At 35.9% G+C, this 24,255-nt stretch overlaps 1 protein-coding gene across 14 annotated transcripts in view; it reads right to left on the minus strand.

Moving 5' to 3' along the window:
* eya1 (EYA transcriptional coactivator and phosphatase 1) overlaps positions 1-24,255 on the minus strand; it is a 68,216-nt gene that overhangs the window by 20,663 nt on the left and 23,298 nt on the right. For all 14 annotated transcript variants that reach the window (XM_028803613.2, XM_051929394.1, XM_051929391.1 and 11 more), the window contains 3 exons: positions 20,223-20,365; positions 19,698-19,781; positions 10,439-10,528 (listed from right to left, as the gene is read on the minus strand). In XM_028803613.2, the coding sequence (XP_028659446.1) occupies positions 10,439-10,528; positions 19,698-19,781; positions 20,223-20,365 (317 nt within the window). The remainder of the gene's footprint in view (positions 1-10,438; positions 10,529-19,697; positions 19,782-20,222; positions 20,366-24,255) is intronic.

A 24,255-nucleotide genomic window follows, 5' to 3' on the forward strand; every position in this document is an offset into this window, starting at 1 on the left:
AAAAGAGCTAAATGTGCATGTTTAAAGAAATTTAAGAAGCAAGACCACTCTACAAAATTATGTGTTAATACGGTGAAAACATGGGGTAAAATATTCCTTCGTTCCATCATCTGTTTTAAGAATCAATTTTGTTGATTACAGGGTCATGGGGGCAGAAGCCTATCCCAGGATGGCATGACATTTGATCACAGGGAACACTCACAGTCATTCATGGTGGAACAATTAAGTGTCACCAATTAGCCCCAATGCATGTCAGTGGGATGTGGGAGGAAATGTGGAGAATATGCAAAATGTACAAAGATAATAACAGGGCCCAGAATGGAACCCAAGTCCCTGCAGCTGTGAAGCAGCAATGTCAACCATTCTAAAAGCCAACAACAAAAATACAGACAGAAATTTGCCATAATCTTGTCCAGATATGTGGCGCAAAAAAATAGTTTCCTTTTTGTTGTTTTATTACACGTAGACAATACTGGTGTACATTGTGAAATGTGGGCTTGTATGTTACTGGCAATGTATGAAAGGCAGGCATTGTATAGAATGCCTAGGCAATATATAGAATGCGGAAAATTGGACGTCAAAGTATGAAACGATTAATATGTCACACACTTCCTAGGCATTCTATGCAATGCCAAAAGACAAACTGGCAAAGTATAAAATACTCCTGCTAATGATGTTTCTAATGTCACGTGGCAAGGCATGTGACTTTCGACGCTCACTTCAGACAGAGAATTCTCCATTTGCATTTCAGTCTTTGTTCGGAATTGAGGGCAGTTTAAAATAAAACTCTTTCCTTCCTTGTTGCAACAAGTAGGTTCATATTTTATTTTCTCTTGTTTTCCTCAATAAGAAAGTCCTATACTTTATTTTGTATTTCTTTCATTTTCATATACGTCTTTTCAATAAGAGCCTTTTCATGACTCTCTTTTAATACTTTGCCTAAACAGCAATTTGTCATTCTATATAATGCCTAGGTATTACATACAATGCCTAGGGAAAGTATATATAATATTAAAATAATTTGGATATTTCATACTTTGCCCAAAAACGCCAGGCATTCTATATATTGTCTAGGCATTCTATATAATTCCCGCGTTTCATACATTGCCGGTAACAATAAATAGCAGAATGATCTATTACAACAATAAAAATTAGGCATCAATACTATTAGCAATAAAATGTAAGAAGTGACATTTTGCAATACAATTCATCTTTAAATTTTCTTTGCCTGTTCATTTCACCTGGGATGTATTTGCGTTCTAGCAAGCTATCAGTACTTCCTTTGTTCTGCATCTATCAGTCACTAAGCAATCAGGACTGACTGCTTGACTCATCTTGTAGGATAACAATAAAGAGTTACCAGAAAAATGTGCAATACCCCCCAAAAGTAAAAAAAAAAAACCCACCTCATTCAAAACTGCAAGTGCACCACTCCCTACTCTGCTTGCTTTCATATTTTATCTTAAACTCTATAGCCCTGTATAATGTAATTGTCACTTCCAAAGAAGTAATGGGGACTTTTTATTTTTCAAGTCTTTCTTTCAGCCTAATTTACCCTGGCTTTCTACATGCCTCCCCACCAGGTGAGCTGCAATCAGACAATGCTGTACTGAACGATTACAGCCGTCATCACAACATCCCTCACAGTCTACAAGCTAATTCCATGTGAAAAAGCTAAATCTATGGTTCGCAGGTTCTCAGCGCTGGCACTCAATTGGCAGAACCTGTCATCCCTGTCTGGCCTGCGGTTCGTGACCCTTATATTTTCTCTGCTTTCCCACCACAATTAACCTGCATTGAAGAAAAGGGTACATATTACCTGTGGGTCAGACACAGGATATTGAGAACAAAGGGAGTTCTTGAAATCCACTTCATTCCAATCTACAATTTGTGGATGAACAGCCAAGGAATTAAAACAGCCTGTGAAAAGCGCTGGTATATAAAGTAGTTCCATTTCAGGTTTTTTTTTTCTTCAATTCCTTTTTGGAATTGTGTCTTTTTTGATAAAAGGTGAAGGGATGCTTTTATTTAGTTAAAACCATAGATTTCAAACATAAGAGCATATTTATGTCATTTTAAGAAAAACATTATTAGTTACATTTGCCATGATAAATCTTTTCTTTTTCCTAGAAGTGCACAATTGGTATAACATATTGCAGTGATAAACTAGAGACAGTACACAAGTGCATTTGTATGTTCTCACAAGCGCATAGTGGAATACAGTTGTTTTTGATTAAACTAGCTTTGTGTTACGCCAAAACACATCCCAAAACTAATAATGACACACTCAGCTTTGGAATTGCAATGCAACCCAAATATAACCAAAGCAACCAAAATAATAATTGTGTCTTCTACCATTTCTTACTTCATAGGTGTACAAAGCAAACTGGACAAAATTGTTAAAACTAAAACAACTTGATTGCCAAAATGAGAATTCAGGGTAGCCTAATTCAATAAAGTTGGCTTGGAAACAGGAAAATGTTGTTTTATACAATACTTTGGGTGAGCACCATGCCATGCTGCAGGTAAAGAAACCTGATCAGTTTAGTGTGGGAACTGAAACACCACCAGATTTATGTCATGTTAGTGAAAATAATTTTATCACGCACATTTCCACATTTAAATGGCTCCAAGCTCATGACTTAATTTTGAGCATGTTAACCGCTAGACCTCACTACCTATCAAATTTGGAAAAATGTGAGATATGGTTCAGTGCTCCACCATTCATTAGGTGATTCTCAGGAAATCACAAGACTTGACTTTACTCTGTGTGTAGAAAAACCTGCATTTAAAGACCCATGTTGATCAGAGCCTAGAGGTTTAGTGTTCTTTTGCCTGATAAATTAGAAATTAGTTGTTGCCTTGGTGGGTCATTTTTTCTTTTAATGACGGTCTGGACAGCGTGGTGGTGCAGTAATTCTCACTGCTGTTTCATAACAACAGAGATATTGGGGTTTGTTTCAGGCCTTGGATACAGTTGGCCTGGAATTTGCATGTTTTCCATGTCTATGTGTCTTTTTTCCTGGTACTCTTATTACCACTCACATCCAAAAAACATGCATATTAAGTTAACTGTCATCTACTAACTAGACCACTGAGGCTGTTTGAGGAAGCCTTTAAAGTCTTATACAGTTATTATTCATTCCCAATTTGGTTAGAAGTAACTACTTACATTTCATTGTTGGGCATCTTTTTAAATGTATTAAAATGATCAATTTAATTTCAAAATAATGTGATGTTACTATTGCATTTAATCACACTAACAGTATTGAGCACTTTTCACAAACGTTTAACAGTACCTGTTCATTAATTCTGAACAGTCTGGTGCAGCTTATGTCAAAAGAAACATCTTAAACTTAAATTCCATCTGTATAAAACACCTCACTTCATGACCAACTAGTTTTTTGATAAGTGGCTTTAAGGCTTTTGAGGACAATCATCATGTGTATCAATTAATTATTCAGTACTACCCAATTAATGTCAAGTGGCTCCTTTCACACCACATCTTACTCCTACTGTCTACCTAGTCACTTACATTGCTGTTTTCCTCCCATCCCAAAGTGTTGTTTCCTTAAGATCGGGTAGTTCCTGCTGGGATGACCTGATTGCCTTAGATGAGGAGTCCCTTCCCCACTGTGAATGACTGCTGCTTTTCTAAGAACAGCCACATTCCCACATTGAATAAGTGCTTTTATTGTAATGCTGTTGCCAGAACTAAGGAATGATGGAAAAGTCAGGAATGCTTTCATCCTTTCCTATTGTAAACCCAGGTACTTTTAATTGTATACAGCAGCAATGTAAGGCCAGATATACAGGACCAGATCAGAGCTCTTTAAATGGAATAATGAGTGATTAGGCATACAGTATATTCCCTGTACTGTTATATTCTATAAAGTTTTATTTCTTGACAGAGGTTTAGCATGACATTACTCAGTGCAAAATAATACAGTCCATTTCCAGGTATTCTCTTAATATTAATATGTTCAGTTTGAAGTTAACAGAAAAACTGAACGCAAGCCTTTGCACAAGTAACAACATGCTAACACTTTTTGAATCAAGGCAAATAAAGGGTGGCACTCTCAACTTTTTACTGTACTAAACTTTTTGTTAAAATGCAGTAGGACAGGTCAAAGATGTGTGAAGAGGCTATGTAACAAAGTTATTTTATTTTTATTACACATTTACACATCAGCTTTGAGAGCAACTTTAATTTCTATAAGAATTAGCAGCGCCCGTTAGGTGATAAAAGGAGGAATTCCAATTCTTTTGTGATACTGTTTAGTATGATTCTTGGTAATAAAATAATAAATATATCCACATTTAAATAATATTATTATGAATTATTAATTCTAAAACAAGCAATGATATATGCCTAACATTTCATTTGACATTTTTAGCAGCATTTCACAAGTGTAGCTTTCTGTCTTATTCGATTATCCTACAGTTAGTTTAGACTATTGTTGGCAACGTTTCAGATTGGAATTTGGGGAGGCCCCCACCTCTGGTAAGCTAAGCCTTTAGTACGCCTTTTACAAATATACACTTATACTAAATAGTCATACCAACAGAACAATTAACTCAGCAGTAATTAAGCCCATCTTTGCCAGAGTTTACTTTTCCTCAATAAAACACTTTTGCACTTATTACCTGATTTCAGAAATAATTAGCTCTGAGTGTGTTTTACATTATCCATATTACTTTTTCTTAATTATACTTTCTGCAATTATGGAAAAGGGATATGGCACTGCCCCTGATATGCTCCTGACTGTTCTTTTCTGCTTAGGACCTTTATAAGAAGACAAACTAAAAGAGAGCTAGCCTCTCAAAGGTTTTTCCAACACCTATATACACAAGGTTATGCAAAACATATTCCTTCTGTCTTCATTACCATTGTGCAATTTCTAGTCCAAATCAAACAATTTTAGGATGTATAACAACATCAAGGATTTACAAAACAGTTCCATCCACATGAAGATAACTCTCTTTAAGGCATTAAGAAAGTGACTGATGCCAATTCAAGCAGCTCTCCTTCCATTATTTTACATTACAACATCTTAGGAATTCAATGTCTGTACAAATAGCAGCACAAATCAACATCTGCTAGGACACCAGTCCATTGCAAAGCATGCACACAGTCACCAACCCACTCTCGCTCATATAAAACCAAGGTGCATTGCCTGTCAAATACAAAGACTCCACAGAAAAACCTCACATTTGAAAAAGAAGAATATGCCAGTTCAAGGTAGACAGTGACTGACCCAAAACGGCTTTTGCTCTATGTATTGTGTCAGCATGCAAACTGGCATAAGATATCCTAATAGGTTCATTTTACAAAGAATTGAAAATTCGAATGATTTTATCAAATGTTTCTGTAAAAAACAGGGCTGTGGAGTCGAGGAGTCAGAGATAAGGAGTCGGAGACAATTTTGGGTACCTGGAGTCGAGGTCAGAGTCTGCAAAAATGTACCGACTCCGACTCCTAATAAATTTAAATTGTAATGAAAAAAAATACAGCAAGTTCAAATGTCCCATTTCACAAACAATAGCCATAAATAAGTACCTCTCTGATGTAAGAATAAAGCCCAGTGCATAGTTTTGTTACTACTAGTGTGAAGTTCAGCTGAGCTATTATACAACCTGACATTCACATATTGTAATCTGGATTATGGTACATTACAAAAAGTGTTTTCATTTTATTTCAGATATAATGTGTTTAACAAGTTCATTTGAGTGTAAACAAATGTAATGATGTAGGTGGAGGTGTGTGCTATGGCCTGATGTGTGTGTTCAGGGGTTCTTGTCTTTGTTTAAAGTGGCCAATATGGTAGAGAGTCAGCTTCCTAACCAGTAGTTCTGTGGTTAAATGAAGTGTATGTTGCCTTCCATCAATCAACATGGAAAATACATTAGCATATTAAATACAGAGGAGTCGGAGTCGGGGAGTCAGAGTCAGAAGAACCGGAAACTAAGGTGTCAGAGTTGGAGTCGGAGTCAGAAGTACCGGAAACTAAGGAGTCAGAGTCGAAGGATTTATCTACCGAGTCCACAGCCCTGGTTAAAAACATCATACATTATTTGTCTATCATCCTAAAAATGCATTTTGTGTGAGACTTCATAAAACATCATGTTACCATAATTGGTGATACTGTTTGTACTGAGGGGCAGTGATTTGTGGATTGAGGCATATTGTGTTGTTTACCCTACAAAAGGAAGTGATGTGTTCTATGGGGAAAAATAGTTCTAAGGAACAAATATGTTATTATAATTATATTACAAAGATATTTCTGTTAGGAGTTACCAAGAAAAAAGTTAGGGTCATATAGCAAAGTTAGTGCACGTAAATAATCTTTCAAAAATAATTTGTGAACAATGTACTGGGGAAAACCCAATTTAAAAAGAGAACACAAATTACAAATCAAAACCCATTACATCGCTCTCTTGATTGATTTTCTTTTTGTTTCTTGTTCGAGCCCAACTCTTCCATGAAATTCTTCCCTTTGTTTGACCAAATTTCAAATGGTCTGTTGTGCATACTGACATCTTTTATATAGGAATATACATGTCATGTTGTCCTGCAACAGTCATGTCCAGAGCTGCAAAATGGTGGTGCACATGATATTACCTATGGATGAATGCTGAGCTCATAGAACAACACAGGCATGCAGTGTCAACATGATGATAAATAAAAAAATGAATACATCAAAAATTAAAAACTAACATTTCTGACAGTATGGGGAAAATGTGGGAAGTGAACAAAGAGACAACAATGGAGGTGTTTGCAGTACAGTGGAGGGTGAACTTTAATAAAGTTATACTAAGGCATTTTTACTCCCAGAATGAGTATTAACATATGCTAGACATGCTTTTCATGTTCACACCCTATGAACAATAGAGCTCCTTTTGAAGGCAAATAATTTACTACAAGTAAATCTTTATTCTCATGTATGGACAAGTTTGAATGATTTAAGACCTATACGAGCAGGAAATAATGTCTGCTAACAATAGGGAAGGACTAGCAAAGTGCATGTCAACCATACAGCCAACTCTTCAAGTGATTGGCAGCCTGTTACCTGCAACATTAATCTAGGTGACAAAACCTGCAAGCAGTAGCAGAATGATTAAGCTGGTGCATAATTAGAAGCTCTCTTGCTGGCTGTGTCTCTAGACATGTTTGTAGAGGATATAAATGAATCTAAAATATTGTTGCAAAGGTACATCTAAGAATATAATTTTTGTAACATAACAATATAAACTATTGCTTTTGACTGCACTCCTCTTTCCTGTTTCACACAGATTCAAAATGTATTCCCATTTTCTGGTCATACTTGGAGGGGATTGAGGGTCTGTTGTTTGAGATCATCAAAACTACACATGTATCTGTCAAAGCTAACTGTGGATCTTGGAATGCTTTTGACTGGAGTTTTGTTTTCCTCACCTCCATTGTTAATTAGGCATAATTTTGTTATAATGTTGCTTTTGCATAGTGTCAGTGCATATAGTATAATGCAAGGTCACATCGGTGAATAGATTTTTGAGTTTCTGAGACGTTAAAAAATATTCATGGAAATACAGTCATGTGCTGACTTACAGCTCCGTTTGGGACTGGCCGTTTGGCTGTATGTCAAATTGGCCGTACGTCGGTCACAACGTGTATAAATCATTGCATTTGAGGCACTGTGGGTCTGGTGTGGTTCATCTGTATGCATACTTTAACTGCCATTATGGAGTAGCACAAACTGATCTTCAAGTCTTCAAGTGGCTGAATGCCTTGCCTGTGAAAAGGAAGGTCATGCAGGCCAAATGCCCACATTTCTGTCTTCTTGATGGAAGAAAAAGTGCAAACCATCTACACAGAAAGATCGGAAGTGTATGAAATGCAAGTTTAAAAAAATTGCTGCGTCAAAAGCAGCAGCAGTTCAGTGAAGGAAGACAGCGAAGAGATCAATAGATCTGCAGCTCCACAGAGAGAAGTTTGCCTAACCACACATGGTGGACAGATCACCGCACAGAAGTGTGGCATTTAACATCCCTGCTACATTGCATGACAGAGCAATAATTAACATCTCTGCTGTGCCACCTGACAACAGGGCTCACAAGATCCTTGATGTTGTGCCTCTGTCACTGGCCACATGCCCATAACAGAAATATGTTTCAAAGAGTTTATGTGAGGGTTTAAGACAGAAGGGAGGCCAATGCACTTGTGCTGACAAGTTGCATCAGTCAGGGATGTAAAGTATGGCCTGGTATTCCATCATGCAAATAAGCAGCTTAAAAATCAGCTGCAAGGGAGCCTATAAAAATGGCAAGCCTACCAAAGTCAAAACAATTTCCAGTTTGGTGAGATGAAGAGGCCCTTTTAAGGACAGTGAGCTACCATTGAAACCACAGCGGCAAGGTGCTACACCATTAATTTTATCGAGGGAGGCACGAAACATCGTGGCAAGACAGAAAATGAGAAATAGAAAATAAAGGATGACTGTCAGTGGACAGATGTGGACACAATGCAGGAAACAAAATGTTTTACAGCATGTTTTCTGTACAGTATTGTATTTTATTATTAAAATACTGTATACAAAAGCATACCAAGTATGAAACATATCTATTTCTCATATCCGTTCATTCCATGTGAAATATACATGTAACTTTGATATGTAGAGTGTATCATTCTGTGGTATTGCTGTACATATGCGATAAACAGGTGTACGATTCCTATGGTTCTCGGTCATTGGTACAAATGGATTCAACACAATCGGCCATAAATTGCTGCATGACTGTAGTTTACTTTTCTTTGTGTCCTGGTCTTGAAAATGTTACTTATTTTCATTTCTCAAGCCATACAGTAGAAATGGATATTCTACTGTATGTTTAATTCATCATAAATATCTTGTGCTAGTGGTAATACTAGTGGGTTATGTTATACATTACAAGTGTGTTGTGTAGGGCACACTAGTAATCCTAGTCAGTTTAAAATGACTACTGCCCTTAACTGTTACATAAATGGAAATGGAATAACTGATGAATTCTATAGCTGTTGCTAATATTATTATTATTTGCAATTTACTTCAGAATATGCCATCTGTTTCTCATAAAGTCATACATTTTTAGCAGTTTGGTGCAATATGCAATAATACAGTGCAGTGCACAATACAGTTTTTTTGTTAAAAATGAGCTGTGATATTCAAAATAAAAAAGAATGTAAACAGCTCTTCACTTTACCAAAAGAAATGCTTGACCCTTATAATAAACAGACAATTCACATGCAAGCAAAGTTTGTTATACACCTTAATACATGTTTGTGGCAACACATTAAGTAAAGAATAAATTAGACAGTACAACATAAAATAATTCCATTTTTATAATAAAGCAAAAATATGCAAGGCACATTTAAATCATTTTACTGCAGTGTGAGTTGCCAGTTCATCTGTGAGCAGTTTCATCACAGATGAAAAGAAATCAAAATACAGGACAGATGTTCAACAAACCACATTTAAGCTTTGTCACAAACTGGCATTTTTAAAATGATTGCGGGCTCATCTGTTAAATAAGGTGCAGTTTGCTAGATTCCAAAAAGGGGAAACATCAGGAAATATTTAAAAGCCAATTGCTGCCAATTAACTTTGATCAGCACAACTGGAATCTGAATCTTTTAGAATAATTCTCTGGTGTGTAAAGCAGCACACAGTCTCTCTTTCTCTCTCTCTCTCTGGTCTTCTCTCAGAAAGCACAACACGCTTGTGGCTAATGAGTCTTGGCACACTCACCACAAATTGTTTCTCACTTGAGTTTCAAGTAAACCATTTGCTCCTGTTCTGTTGTGTCACAGAAACTATTCTTTTTTCGGTCAGGACAAGGTGTTTTATAGGGCAAAACTTGCCCTGATGCCAATTTACCTTAAAGCCTTTGCAGACAATCTTAGCATCCCTTGAAAGGATTTTATAAAACATTTCTTGGGAACTTTCACATACATGATTTCACGTCTTATTTAGAAAGTCCAATACATGTGAGCAGCAGCACCAAGCCCACACAGCATGACATACCGATAGACAGAGACAGTGGAGAAACATGAGAACCTGACAAATTGTACCTGCCACTGGCAGAGAGAAACACTGGTATAGTCACTATGGCCTGAGACTGACAGCACATGTAAAATTCATGATATCCCAAGGGCTCCAAGGTAATACGTTACCACAGTGGGATGCAACTGAGAAGTAGGCACCCTGCTATTAAATGTTTGCTAATGCTCAAGTTAAATATTTAATGGTTTGATCTTGCAAGTAATATAATGCACACACTTTACTGTAACTTGGCCATATATCAATCGGGTCTCTAAATATCATACACAGCTGGAACAACTGACAACATAATTACAATATTATAAAAAAATTGCAAGAATATGACTTATACCACATACACAAAAAAGTGTGAGAATGTGACATACTTCTAAGTCATTGAAGAAAAGATGTGCGTCTGCCAAATTGAAGATCATTTCTTCCATCCGCAGTCCTAGTGATACCGATGTAGGTGGATCCTAAAAGTAAATAAAGTAATTATTTGAGTCATTCCTTACTCACAGAAACAAATGAAAATATTGCATTTGTGTTAACAATATACAGGAATGCCACTGTAACCGAGCATGAAACTAAAAATAAAATTTTTTGTATGTTGTGCTTTGTGATTGTACAGTACACTGAAAATCTGGTTTAGCAAGCAAATAGTTAGATGTCATTAACTTGAGAAACATTAGAATCAATACCTTAAGCAAAAAGCACAATAGAGACATTAAGCCACCTCGACAGAGACCTCTTTTTTGACATCTCATTTACCAGAAATCATCCTCAGGACTTTTGGCATTGTATTGCTATGGAGGACAGTACATACAGAAGTAAGATCTTATCTGTGGCTTTTTTTTAATGAATAACAAAAGATTTTCATTTTCACTCATAATATCGATGCTAACTTGAACAATTTCCTGGTTTAACAAAGGTGTGAGAACATTTTTTTTAATTACCAAGAAAATGTAGTTACATGCATAGACTGTAGTGTCACCAAGGAAAAAAAAAATGAAACAATACAAAACAACAGGTTCACGACCGAGAAAGGGCAACATGAGGTGATCTACAGAGCAATTGACACGCAAAAATGGTGCTCTAGCTTAGTGTACTGTATACAGCTCATCAAATGGTTTTATTTACTGTAGCTCTGCAGCACATAGTCTCTCGCCATTGCCCTGGCTTTAAAACATTTTTTCTTATGCCTTTGAGGACTTAGTTATGTGTATAATTTTGCAGTTTTACTGTGTAGAATCATTGTTGTTTTCACAAAAAGATAATAGATAATTTAATGTGATTATAAAAGGAAGTCCATGAGGAAAAAGTATCTCTTCCAATAGAGATTTATGTTTGTGCTACTTACCTCATGGCATTACTATTTTTTGCAAATAACCAGCCCTCTACTTGGTGTCTCAAATATGGTTCTGGATGCTTTACTTATAATAAAGTGTACAAACAATTGCAAAATTTTACTGTAAGAAAACCAGAAGTAATCTAAACATTAAGAGCACAGTCTACTGTGTGGGTCACTCCCATTCATAGAGAATACGCACCAAGAGTAGGACATGCACTAAAGAACAGATGTACAGTACAGTATGACCCACACACAGTAGCTGGTGGCACTGATTAGGCTGAGCAATTAATACTGCTCTGTTATGCATAGAATGAGATTTCATGTACTCTTTGTTATTTGAAACAAAACAGTCAGACAATCTGAGTATGGAATGTAATAAAAAAAATACTCCACTAAAATAGAAGTAGATGTACATGAAGGAGTGAATTAAAGAGCTTGGAGTATGTTATCAGTCAGTCAGTCATTATCCAACCCACTATATCCTAACACAGATGTCACGGGGTCTGCTGGAGTCAATCCCAGCCAGCACAGGGCGCAAGGCAGGAACAAATCCCTGGGCAGGGCGCCAGCCCACCGCAGGGCAGTAGTATGTTATGTTCACCAAAATAAAGGTCATCCACTCATTTGGAGACATATGTGAATGCTACAGGCATGGAAGAAATATGAAAGAGGGTCTCCTCCACCTTATTTTTTTCCTTTATAAGGGGGTCATTAATGACACTCGCCGTTATGAAGTATTCTAGAATTACGGTTTAAAATAAATGAGCTGCATTTTTGTATACAGTCTTTTATGATGAGGACTTCTAAAAAGGTATTATTTGTCATAATGTACTGTAAGTCATATTAAAAGTTGTAATTTTGTTGAGCGGTCATATTTATTACCAGCATTGTACACGTTTTGCACTAAATCCTGCCAAGATAGGCTCTGGTTGCTGTGATTCTGAATGAGATTAAATACATTTGATATTGGATTGATGTTTGTATGCTTAAAAAAAAAAGAAATACAGCAAGTATGAATATTTGATGTTAATAAAAAAAACTCCATATGAATAGACCACATTTATATGATAAAGTTGACTGACTTGTTTTGTTTAGTACTTAGTTATCATCAGTATAGCTTCAGTAATAAATGAAAAAGTACAACATTTTATATTTGGTTAACCACTTACTGCTAGTCTTAAACACTAACACTTGATTTGTCTCTTCCTATAAGTTATATATTATGTACAGTAGTTATGGTTATAATGAAAGACATTAACTCATCAGCATAAGGAAAAAATAAACTGATCTTTTAAGCATTACACTAAATTACAACAAACTAGTAAAACTCTTTGCAAAGTCAATGTAAATTATCTTTGATTTTTTAAAAATTCTTATTTTTCTCTTAAAATAGTCCTCTGAATAAAATTAAAAATGAAAAGTAAAAAAAAAAAAAAATCAGAATCGTGTTTATCCACAAACTTTCTCTTTCATAGTATTGCATTTTCCTAGCTAGTGGTTCGTTCTTTTTTCTTAAAAGTCAAATGTTCATTTTAAAAATAAACAAGTAAATTGTCCCCTGTTCAAAGAAAAAAAATCCATTACTATAACAATCACCAGCATGTACCTGCATGAACAGGCCCTTTAATGCTTGGCAGCTTATTTTTTTTTTCTTCTTTCTTTCTTTAAAAGACAAGGTCAAGCACACAACTGTAGGGCTACATTCCAGTCATGCTGTATTACTCAATTTATATTTTGTAATGAGGGCTAAAACACATCTACCTTTTCACATGGCCTTTTAGCCGCGTAGCTGTTTTCAAAGGAAACAGACAGGACATCTGATTGAATAGCACTTTGTTGGCATCATCATGTGAAAAAATGATATACAGTTTGGGTAATAATAGCCCAATAGCATAAATTAGCCTGGCCCCACAATCCTATCATTAATGTATGTTAACTTAATGTGTAGCATTTTGATTTGATTTTCTGTTTTCACTCCAATACTTCCCATGTACTAAGCCTGCTTAAGATGTCTTGCATTTTATTAAAAAATAAACAAAAAAAAAAAATTTGTGGCAAGAAAACAAATTCATATGTTGCTGCCTTTATTTGTACACTGTGGGCACTATAAGCAGTACTCTGACACTATACTTTTATTGTTGTTAAAGTAAACGTGTTAGACAATAAAATTGAAGGAGGCTTCATGTGGTAAAAATGAAATGCATTTACTTTTCCCCTTTCAGACCTCTGCTATGCTTGGTGAAGCATATCTGGTGAGTTGGCAACATACAAATCCTTATCTTTGAAGTTGAGTAGAACAGAAGTTTATGTCTTTTTCGTACAATAAATAATGGACAAGTGATAAAAGTGGGCTTTATACTTACAAATCTGTAACCTTCATAAACAAAGTGTTATATTGTCATTGTCAGTGATAAGTTGTCTGCTTCATATTCATAAAGTAAATCAGCAAAAGGTATCAGATTGTTAAAAATGAATCTGCATGCCATTTTGTACTAAATTGTATAATTAAGAAATAAGAATGAACATTTAACTTTAAAAAAGGAAATTCAGCTCTCAATAACTTCAATTTCAACTTTTATTCAAACCGCTAAAACACAAATTCAGTTTTTTCTTTACATTCACACACTTAATTTAGTAAAAATAAACAAAATTCAATAAATATGAATGGGCTTCACAATAAATGCAGAAAGACATGAAAGAACAGAATTTAGCTGTCAATAGGTCTGAATGAATGCACACAATTTTGGAGTCTGGCACAAACAAGGAAAAAAAACCTGTAATTAGCTTTTATTTTTGGCGCCACATTCAGAAAGTATTTGTGAGAAAGTTGCTTCCTTATACAGGCCAGTAAATGTGCAAACTGAACTTTTTTGTTGTTGTTGAAACTGCTAATTCAGCTTCACTTCAAATAACAGACTATGCAAAAAACACACAGCAGTACAAAGATGTTTGAAAGGATTAGAAGTGCAATGCCACTGTGCGACTAAAGGGAAAAAGAGATGTACTCATCAATCAAAAGGTGATAGGCATTAAAAAAAAATTCATGCAGATATGCAACTATATATGCAGTCGTAGTATCTATCTATCTATCTATCTATCTATCTATCTATCTATCTATCTATCTATCTATCTATCTATCTATCTATCTATCTATCTATCTATCTATCTATCTAACATGTAAATAAATTATTACACTCTAGAATCCATGTGATACTCCTTTAATGTCTTCTTCAATAAATTAGGTCAGTTTTCTTAAAACACGATTAGGGCTCCATTCATGCATGCACAAGGTTCTTTCCCAATCAGACATAAACATTTTAAAGTGTGAGTGAAGCTCAACTGAAAGCCTGCGACTTCTGTTCCTCTATTACTTTTGCACCTGTCTTCAGAAATCAATGTCCCATCCCCCCTCTCTCCCCACTACCCCCAATCCCCCCCCCCTAGTTTAGACCCAATCACTGTGCAGCTGGTCTAAACCGTCAGGTTTATGAAACTAAACAGCTACGGTGCCAGTTCTGTTAACTGAGAAGGACAGTGAAGCCTTTAGAAAGGCCGAACGAGAAAACTATTTTTAGCTTCTAGTTCTCATTTAATGAAAATTATGTTCATGCTTTTTATTTATTTATTTATTAATTAATTAAAATCATATAATTAGGTTTTGAAATTCGTAAAAAGTATACATTATAATGAGTAACATATGTAATTGGAGAAATAGACTGTACACATAAAATAAGATCATTAACTTATTAGACCGCCTTCTACCTTTTGACTCAGTACTTTCAATAGACATCAAGTTGCTCTTATATCTACTATTATAATCAGTGAATCTGGAATTGAACATTCTGGTCTACAGTGTAATGCTCTAAATTTACACAATGCTATTAGTAAATCAAACTCCTGGTTTTTACATATTTCTTTTGGAAATTGTAAAAATACAGATTATTGTGTAAACTACCCTTGATTGACCTGATTCTAATTGTCTATCACTGGATAAAAACTCACAATCAAACAGTCAAAGTGGGAGTCAATGAATTATGCCTATTTGAATCAACGTTTTCAAATCTAAAGCTTAATAATTGCTTTTCTATCCATCTTTTCATACAGTACATCTATTCTATTATATTCTCTATACATCTATTGCACCATTACCAACAGATATAAATGTGAAGTACTGGGTATATTCACGTCTTTCTGCATCAGTTCAACAATTCAAAATTGATTATAAGCAGCAGAAATATAATTTTTAAAGCATACAAGAACTGACATTCTTAATATATAAAACAAATCCATCACTCTGATAATAATTCAGTTGAAAAATTATATTAATTAAAACACTGATTGCTTTACCAAGAAAATAAATTCACATTTATCTGCATTTCTGAACGTACTTAGAGCTTGCAGCATTTTTGAAAGAAAAATTCTAAAGTAAAAAACTGGAAAGAGTTTAATAAGAATTAATTCTGGGGTCATACCTACACATTAAGGTTCTACTGTATGATAGATTTAGTAACAATGTATTTTAGATTTTGAATAAAATGGACATTTTAGATTCCATGTTTTTATAAAGATTTACGGAAAGGATACATTGGTGTTAAACAAATTCTTTACTGATTTAATATATCACACTCTTTTCCACAACACTACAATCATAATATCCCCTGCCACATAATGACTCTGAATTAAACTGCAAAATCTTATTTCTTTGAATGTGCCCTTTGGTCAGTCCTAAGAGCTTAATCATTGTAATGCACTCGTGCATAATTATGTAATTAGAAGTATTTGCAGAACATAATACAAGTTTGGGAGTTGGACCATCTGGATTCAAATAAGCATTAGGGTTATATATTTTAGGTTTTATGTGATATTACTGTATATTGGGTAAATGTCATTTTAACCACTTTATAATTTTCAATATTCTAATTCTAAGCTACACTATCGTCAGAACAGAACCAAGGTGACACAGATGTGTTTTTTCTGTTTCATTGGTCAAGCTAATGAAGACATATTGTTTCAGCTCAGCCATAACTGACTCTGCTTCATGAAAGCTGGCAGCAACCAGTCCTACATCTTCAGCACACATTTCATCCATGCATTTTGAGGTAGAGAGTTATGAAACACTGGAATCCATTCCAGCAGCAAAGAGTTCAATGCCATAGAGAAGTCATCATTGTATTGCAGGACTCATTCATGGACAACACCATTCTCATTCACACAAATCAACTCCAAAAAGAAGGCACTAAAATGGGAACTGATTTGAAATGCAACCACTGTGAAGCAAAAATACGACTTGCTCTGCCTCAACAATATTTTAAATAAAATTTATAATAACTTTACATTAGAGATAACACCTTCTTTTCCTACTCCCGACATACAAAGCATACAACAGCTATGGTCAGCAGTAACCCCACCAAAACATTCCACTTGTCTGCCAGTGGGAATATCCTTTTCTTCACATGGTAGTTAAAGCTTGCCCTAGATTGATTTTAGAAAGGAACTCAAAGTGTGCCTTTGCAATGTTTAGCAAACATAAGCTTTTTCAACAGTGGAATTTTGAACTCTGAGTTTTGGTGAGCCATGTTGAAGACCTTACTACTTGTATACAATCTCCCTCTAACTGTAATGCGATACCATCCGTCTTTGTCTCAGGGCCCGACAGAGAATGTGGTCAAAGTAACACACACACCTATATTTGGATCATTCTGTATCATACAATTGTGAAAGTTTTTTTCAAGTTTTCTTTCAATAACAGGACGTAATTACTGGTAACTTGTTTAAAGGCCACCTTTATTGTATACCTATACCACCTTCTCTTTATCTATGACCTTTGATCATATTCACACCATTTTCACTAGCTTAAATAGTATCCTAAAACTGAATGCAACCACATTGATCAGCCTTTTTAATAATTATTACTCTTAACAAATTAAATGCCAGATGTTTTGCACACCAAGTTAATCTCCTGCACTACAAAGGAACAGGAGGATTTTTTTTGTCTGTAAAATTTACATCACACTTAATGGTATTCTTTCCTTTGCCTAGTGTCCCTTTTCATATTCTATAACTGAAAATGCCATTGCGAAGAAGGATATAGAATATGTTGCAAATGTATTATCATGGTGTTAGTTATAATTGTTGTCCTTATTTTGCGTTAATTTCTATATTTGCAATTTGTGCAGGGTTCAAAGGCTGCCTATTCTGGATGCCATCATACCAAATTAAATTCAGTTGAACTGAATTCAATTTAACATTTTAAGTACTTAATGAACAAGCATGGATATCAGAAACAAATCTGCCTCCTCTCCTGGTTATAAAGACAAGGTCTCTGTAGCTCACTGCTCCCTACACCTTTGTTTGCTCAGCATGCCTGACTAACATAAAGTAAATAAACACCAGAGGGCTAAGGGCTAACAGCCCCCCTCTTTCTGCCCTCTACCCCCAAAACAAAACAAAAGGTAATCAATGAGTGAGCTCACGGCACACATTTTTCATTAAAGAACAAAGAAAAACCTTTAGGCCATACTGAAAACCCATTAAGCTCTTGGACTCAGGAGTGCATTTGTATTTGTAAAATGTTCACTGTGACCAACCTGGCCTTAAAGTATGACAAATTACAAAACATACCCTTTTCGGTTAAATCTGGCTAAAGAAACAGTTATCCTGCATCAGGCTTTTTGATTTGCATTAATGTTATGAAGAGTTTCTTTTTTGGTTTCTGAGGAAAATTTGCCTTTTCGAAAACCACCTTGGAGCAGATCTAAATCGGATCTCTATAACATGGAGAACTGTATGTCTCACTGATCTGCACTGTAATGAAACCTTAAAATCAACAAAATAATTTTAAAAAAACACAGCTGAAAATTCACATGATTTTCAGAATGGTTTTTATCTACCTTGGTAATATGTACCTTTACAGGAAAAAGCATAAATTTATTCCTGTATACACATTATTTGCACAAAGATGGACTGGTGCCCTGTCCAGGGTTTGTTCCCACTCAGCTGCCAGACTAATCTCAGACTCCTCCTGAATTGAATTAAGTGGGTCAGACAATGTATTGTTGGATGGATGTGTTTCTTTCTTTGACTGTCATTCGTCAAATAGCTTCTTTTTCAGGCAACATGCCAAATTATTATATAAACCAGAAGAGCAAGTCAATATTTCTTAAAAAAAATTCCTTGTTCTAAGTTTAAAGAAAATCTAAACATATTCTTTTCCATTCAAAGCTATTCACATATATAATCTGAAAAACGTCTTGTCGGTGGCTATATTCATGCTTTATATTACCATCTTTTGTTTTGTTTCTGATTTTTTCTTTCTCATATTCATTTCTTGTTCAATTCATATTCCTGCTAAACCAGCAGCTTCCCTAAAACACCAGGCTTACATTTTGTTTGTAAAGCCAGTTTGACAGATCGTTATGCATCTTTTGCATGCAAAAGTGACACATTGAGCATCACTTAAAAAGCAGTTAATAGGACATGTTTACCGTTTAGCAGCCTATGGGCCACAGACATCATTAATTAAAGCTGTGTTTGTAAAAAGAATTCAGCTGTTAGACAAACGTACAACAATTGCCTGTCATTTATCTCTAATCATCCCCAGCCTCCGACTGTCTTCCTGAGAACTAACTAATCCAGTGTGTGAGGCACTAATAAGCTTATGCTGTCTCTGTTTAGAATATTTGTTGGCATTTTCTTGCTTGTTTTCAAGGACCTTCTACCCCACAAAGGAAACTTATCAAAAGAGTTGACACTGCATGCTAGCCTATTGTTTCCTAATCTCACATATCAGACACAGCTTTAATAGTAGCTTGCAAACAAGCTAAAAACAAGGTAAAATCAAATTACTAATGACAATCACAAAATTGGCAGGAGAAAAGTCTCCACTACATTTTGTTGCTCCCCCTAAGTGGCATCACAGATCACTCAACCATTTTTAAGGAAGGAAAATTGTAACACGATGGATGACAATGCTAAATAGTGGGACACTAGGTCTATTTTGAAAGGCACAGTCCAACTGTTTCCTCCTGTTGGCCACAACTATTCACATATTTTAAACAGCTGCATAACGGTTCAAATGGCTGAGGAGCCCCAGTGGACCTATAGAATAAAAGTAATTAGCTGCTTCGCAAAACTACACCATGTTTAAAGCTATGCAATTGGTTTTCACACAGAGCTTTTCGTGTGTTTCTTCTGTGAATATATGTATGTGGCAAATTTAAAACAGTGTTCAGATTTTCTTTCTGGTTTTAACAAATGCTCATGATATGCAATAAATCTTTTCCTCTGTCACTTACCCTGCCATATCTGTTGGCATAAGATCCAGTGAGCAAGGAATGGAAAACAATGATTGTTTCATCTAAATCCCATATGAAAACGCGCTGTGAAAGAAAGAACAAAATCAATAATGCACTCTGTACCCTGCAAAATGATACCCTGTTCGATAAACCAGAAGGGTTTTTGTTTAAGTAGAAGTATGGTTGCCAGCCCCCCCCCCCCCCCCCCCCCCCCCACCACCGCACCACCAGCCCCAGTCCTTAACTAGAAGATTTAAATTCCTAGCATCATATACCTTTACTTTAGCTAAGTATTTCAAAATCAAAAATTGTTTACATTTAGGCAAATTTCTAAAATCACACTGACAAGGTAAAACATGACCAAAACACAAAATCAGAACTATTATTGCTATTCTATCAATTAAAGTATCTTTTATACTGTACTCTTATGGTTCAGACTTAGATTTGCAAATGAAGCCACATTCATTTTTTAATGTGATTTTCTTTACTTTTGTGGGTTTTTTTTGAAAATGATAAGATTCTTACCTCAAGGTCAGAGTCAGGAGGAGGTGAGGGGTTATTATTTCTCCTGCCTCTGCCACGTGATTTACCATCTGAAGCTCGGCGCAATCGATCCGATTCTAAATCTTTAATGGGAGTTGATGGGCTCTGGACTGTGCTATACTCTCCTGAAATACACAAAGAGATGATTTTGTATTTGTATGTTTAATGGTTTCTAAAAAATATGTACACACACAACAGGGGAAACACAAAGGGAATCACATAGACAACCTTTAAAGATACATTTTTAAAATGCCTAACTTCTTCTTTGCTCTTCTTCTCACAGTCTGATTACTTTCTAATCTTCATCCATCCTTCAGAGTAGACTGCATGGGGAAGGAAAGTCAATGTGGATGTGTTGCAACCTTATCCATGGAACAAGGGAGCTGGGATAATGTTTTTAAAGACAAGATAAGGGATAAGAGGAATTTTGACCTAACAAACACTGTACTATTCCTGTCCACTTGATGACTGTATACTCTTTGAAACAAACTGGAGTTGGCAGGCTGGGGGTTCTATAATGGTGAAGACTAGGTGGTCCCACAGCAGTGTACTTTATTAAGTTAAACACATCACAGAAACATACCCCTGTAATGGAAATAGGCTATAAGTATAAATATTTCTGTAATGCTACATTTAAATAACTAAAATATTTTATCATGCATTTATTATTTCTTATTTCAACCACACCATATTCATAAGACGGGGGATATTTTGATAAACAAAAATGCTATTTTCACCTCATTGAGTTAAAAAAAAATCCCATCTTTTAAAGAATATTCGTTTACAAAAAAAATAACGCTACAGGACATGCATATGAGTAGTAAATGAAAATTACAATGCACACTATATACATTTTTAGAATTTTTTCAGAATATCATGGTCAGGGACACTGAAGACCCTCAGCCTATCCTGGCAGAAACTACACAAAGTAGAATCATAACATATACAAACACCCCCACGTATAATCAATGGGGAATATTTAAATCTTTACGTAAACCTTAACACATGACTTTGGAATTATAAGATAAATTAACAGCACACAGAAAAAAATATATACGTAAACACAGCATTGAATCTTTGCAAAAAGATTCTGAAGCTTAGAGATTATATTATATTTTATTAAATTATCGATACACTCGTCCACTTTCTTAACCCACATATCCGAGGCAGGGTCATGAGGCAGCCTATCCCAGTAACCATTAGACACAAGACAGGAATAACACAGTTTAATGCAGTGTGAAAACACACAAACACACACACACACGCACACACACACACACACATTAGGGGCAACTTAGCAATGCCAATTCACTTACTTAGGACTGTGGGTGGAAATTGAAGCTGCTGAGGGAAACCCTCATGGACACAGGGAAAGCATGCACACTCCTATACTGTATTATATTGCATTATAACAGTCTCAGACCTTTAAATGCAATTATCCAGTTCAGTGTCATTGGAGGCTGGTGTCTATACCTGCAGATGCAAAGCAACAAACAAAACAAGAGCACACATACAAATGCGTCCGCGGTCACTCATAACAAGCATAAACCACACATCATTGGAACACAGGAAAAAAAACAACTAAGACACTGGGAGAGTATACCAATTTTAAAATGAGAGAGTAGTGCTACCCACAATTCTACAAATAATATAATATGTTGGCGGCACGGTGGCGCAGTGGGTAGCGCTGCTGCCTCACATTAAGGAGACCTGGGTTCTCTTCCCAGGTCCTCCCTACGTGGAGTTTGCATGTTCTCCCCGTGTCTGCATGGGTTTCCTCCGACAATCCAAAGACATGCAGGTTAGGTGCATTGGTGATTCTAAATTGTCCCTAGTGTGTTTGCTTGGTGTGTGTGTGTGCCCTGCGGTGGGCTGGCACCCTACCTGGGGTTTGTTTCCTGCCTTGCGCCCTGTGTTGGCTGAGATTGGCTGCAGCAGACCCCTGTGTCCCTGTAGTTAGGATATAGCGGGTTGGATAATGGATGGATGGATGGATAATATAATATAATATAATGACAGGTAATAAGATAAACTTAAAAATATTTGATGTTTGATATCTTTTGCCCTGCATGTACCTAAAGCGTTCCTCCTATACCTTTCCTCAGAATGCCCGTTTGTCTGAACCTCTTTTGCCCCCGGCGTTTCCTCTTTTAATCACTTTCCTTTAAAACCTACTTCTCAGACTCTGCCATTTCAAGGTGGTTTGCTCATCTCCTGTCTGCTTTTTGATTACCACCAATGGCCGATGGGCCCCCATTACCCACTGTGAAAACGTCACTCATATTCTTTTGAATACTTTCAGTATTTGAAAGCAATTCAATTTGTACCTCATTAGTATTTAGTGACCCGACATTGGTTTGATTTGTTATTCATTTTGTTGTCATTGAAATGCTCCATTTATTTTCTCTTTTGTAAAAAAAAAAGTCGCAATAAGAAATTGAACTTCACACCCCTGACATATCATGTCATCATCCCTACAGTGAGTCGCCAAAGTCAAACTGACCAATCAGATTGCTTGTAGGGACCGGACACATATGAACACACACACACATATACAGAGACAGCAATGTTTTATAATATTACAGCAGTGGTAGAACTGCTACTTTGCAATATGGATGCTGGGGTTCCATGTGGGAGGTCTCTACATGTCCAGTGTAGAGTTTTCATGTTATTTCTGTGCCTCTCTGTGTTCCTTCCACAGCCAAAGACATACAGGTTAGGTAGACTGGAAATATTAAACTGGCCCTAGTGTATGTATGTGTGTTTGCATGTTCACGCTGTGATGGACTGGCACCTTGTCCAGGGATGGTTCCTGCTTTGTCCCCAAGCTGGCATGGGTTAGAGATTCCTTGTGACCCTGCTCAGGACATGGTGGGTTTGGAACATGGATGGATGAATACATAATATATAATACTGTTACAACTAATCCACAAACAGATCCAACATTCTGGGTTCAAATCCTGCACCTGGATGAGGCCATGTTCAGTTTGCACATTCTCTTTCCCACAGACATGCAGGTTTAGTTGATGGCCAACTCTAAATTGGGTCCTGTTTAAGTTAGTGTGGGTGTCAGTGAGCCCTGTGATGTTTCTCTCTGTTCCCATGTGGGTTTTTCATCAGATACTTCAGTCTTTGTTTCACATTTCAGAAATGTGCTATTTAAGTTAATTGGTCATTTTAAATTCCCTGAGTCTTGTGAGTGAGCCCTACAATGATCGGGCAGCTAGCCCAGGGCAGATTCCTGCTATGATATGCCTCAGCCACATCAACGTTGAAATTGATTAATTAAATTTGAGAATGTAATGTATGGTGTAACAGAATAGAATAGAATAGAATTTTAAAAATTCATTAATATAGATGGAAGTATATATTATACTTTGAACTTTATTAACTGATGAGATGGAAGTTGCTTTTGTAAGCTATCTACTTTTTTCTTACCTTTTTCAATAATATTTATCCTGTATTTCTTATGATCATAGATCACAGAGGCACATATGTGGCTGCTGGATGTTAAGTCATTTCTCTGCTCAAACTGATTCACCACGGAAAGTTAGAACCAGCTGTAGTAACCGCAACCTTCCACAAGGCTTTCAGTTAATGTTAACTCATTTCATTTATAATGTAGTGTCTCTATTTTATAACATATTGGAGGTCTGGAAGAGCTGTCATAACATGAAGGCTGCCAAAAAGCAGCCCATGTAATCACTAAGCGCAAGAAATAATTGCTTTCTGGTTCCCTGATTAAATAATCATATATTACTCTTGACATGAAACTCTGTGCTTATGCTAGCTTCACAACTAGAAGTCATAAGAATTTCTCGACTGATAATTTCTGACCTTGTGACTAGGCATGATTGGTTAGAAATGATATCATGTTTTTCCAAGTGCTTTTTTGCCAAAACTGTCAAATTCTGATGTGCAGTAGTTTATTTTTTACATCGACATACATTGTTTTAAAATTTAAGACAAAGGAAAGATTTTTAGCATAAACAATTGGTAATAAAGCAGGCACTTT

This window comes from Erpetoichthys calabaricus, chromosome 6, assembly GCF_900747795.2.
Source record: "Erpetoichthys calabaricus chromosome 6, fErpCal1.3, whole genome shotgun sequence".
Lineage (NCBI taxonomy): Eukaryota > Metazoa > Chordata > Cladistia > Polypteriformes > Polypteridae > Erpetoichthys > Erpetoichthys calabaricus.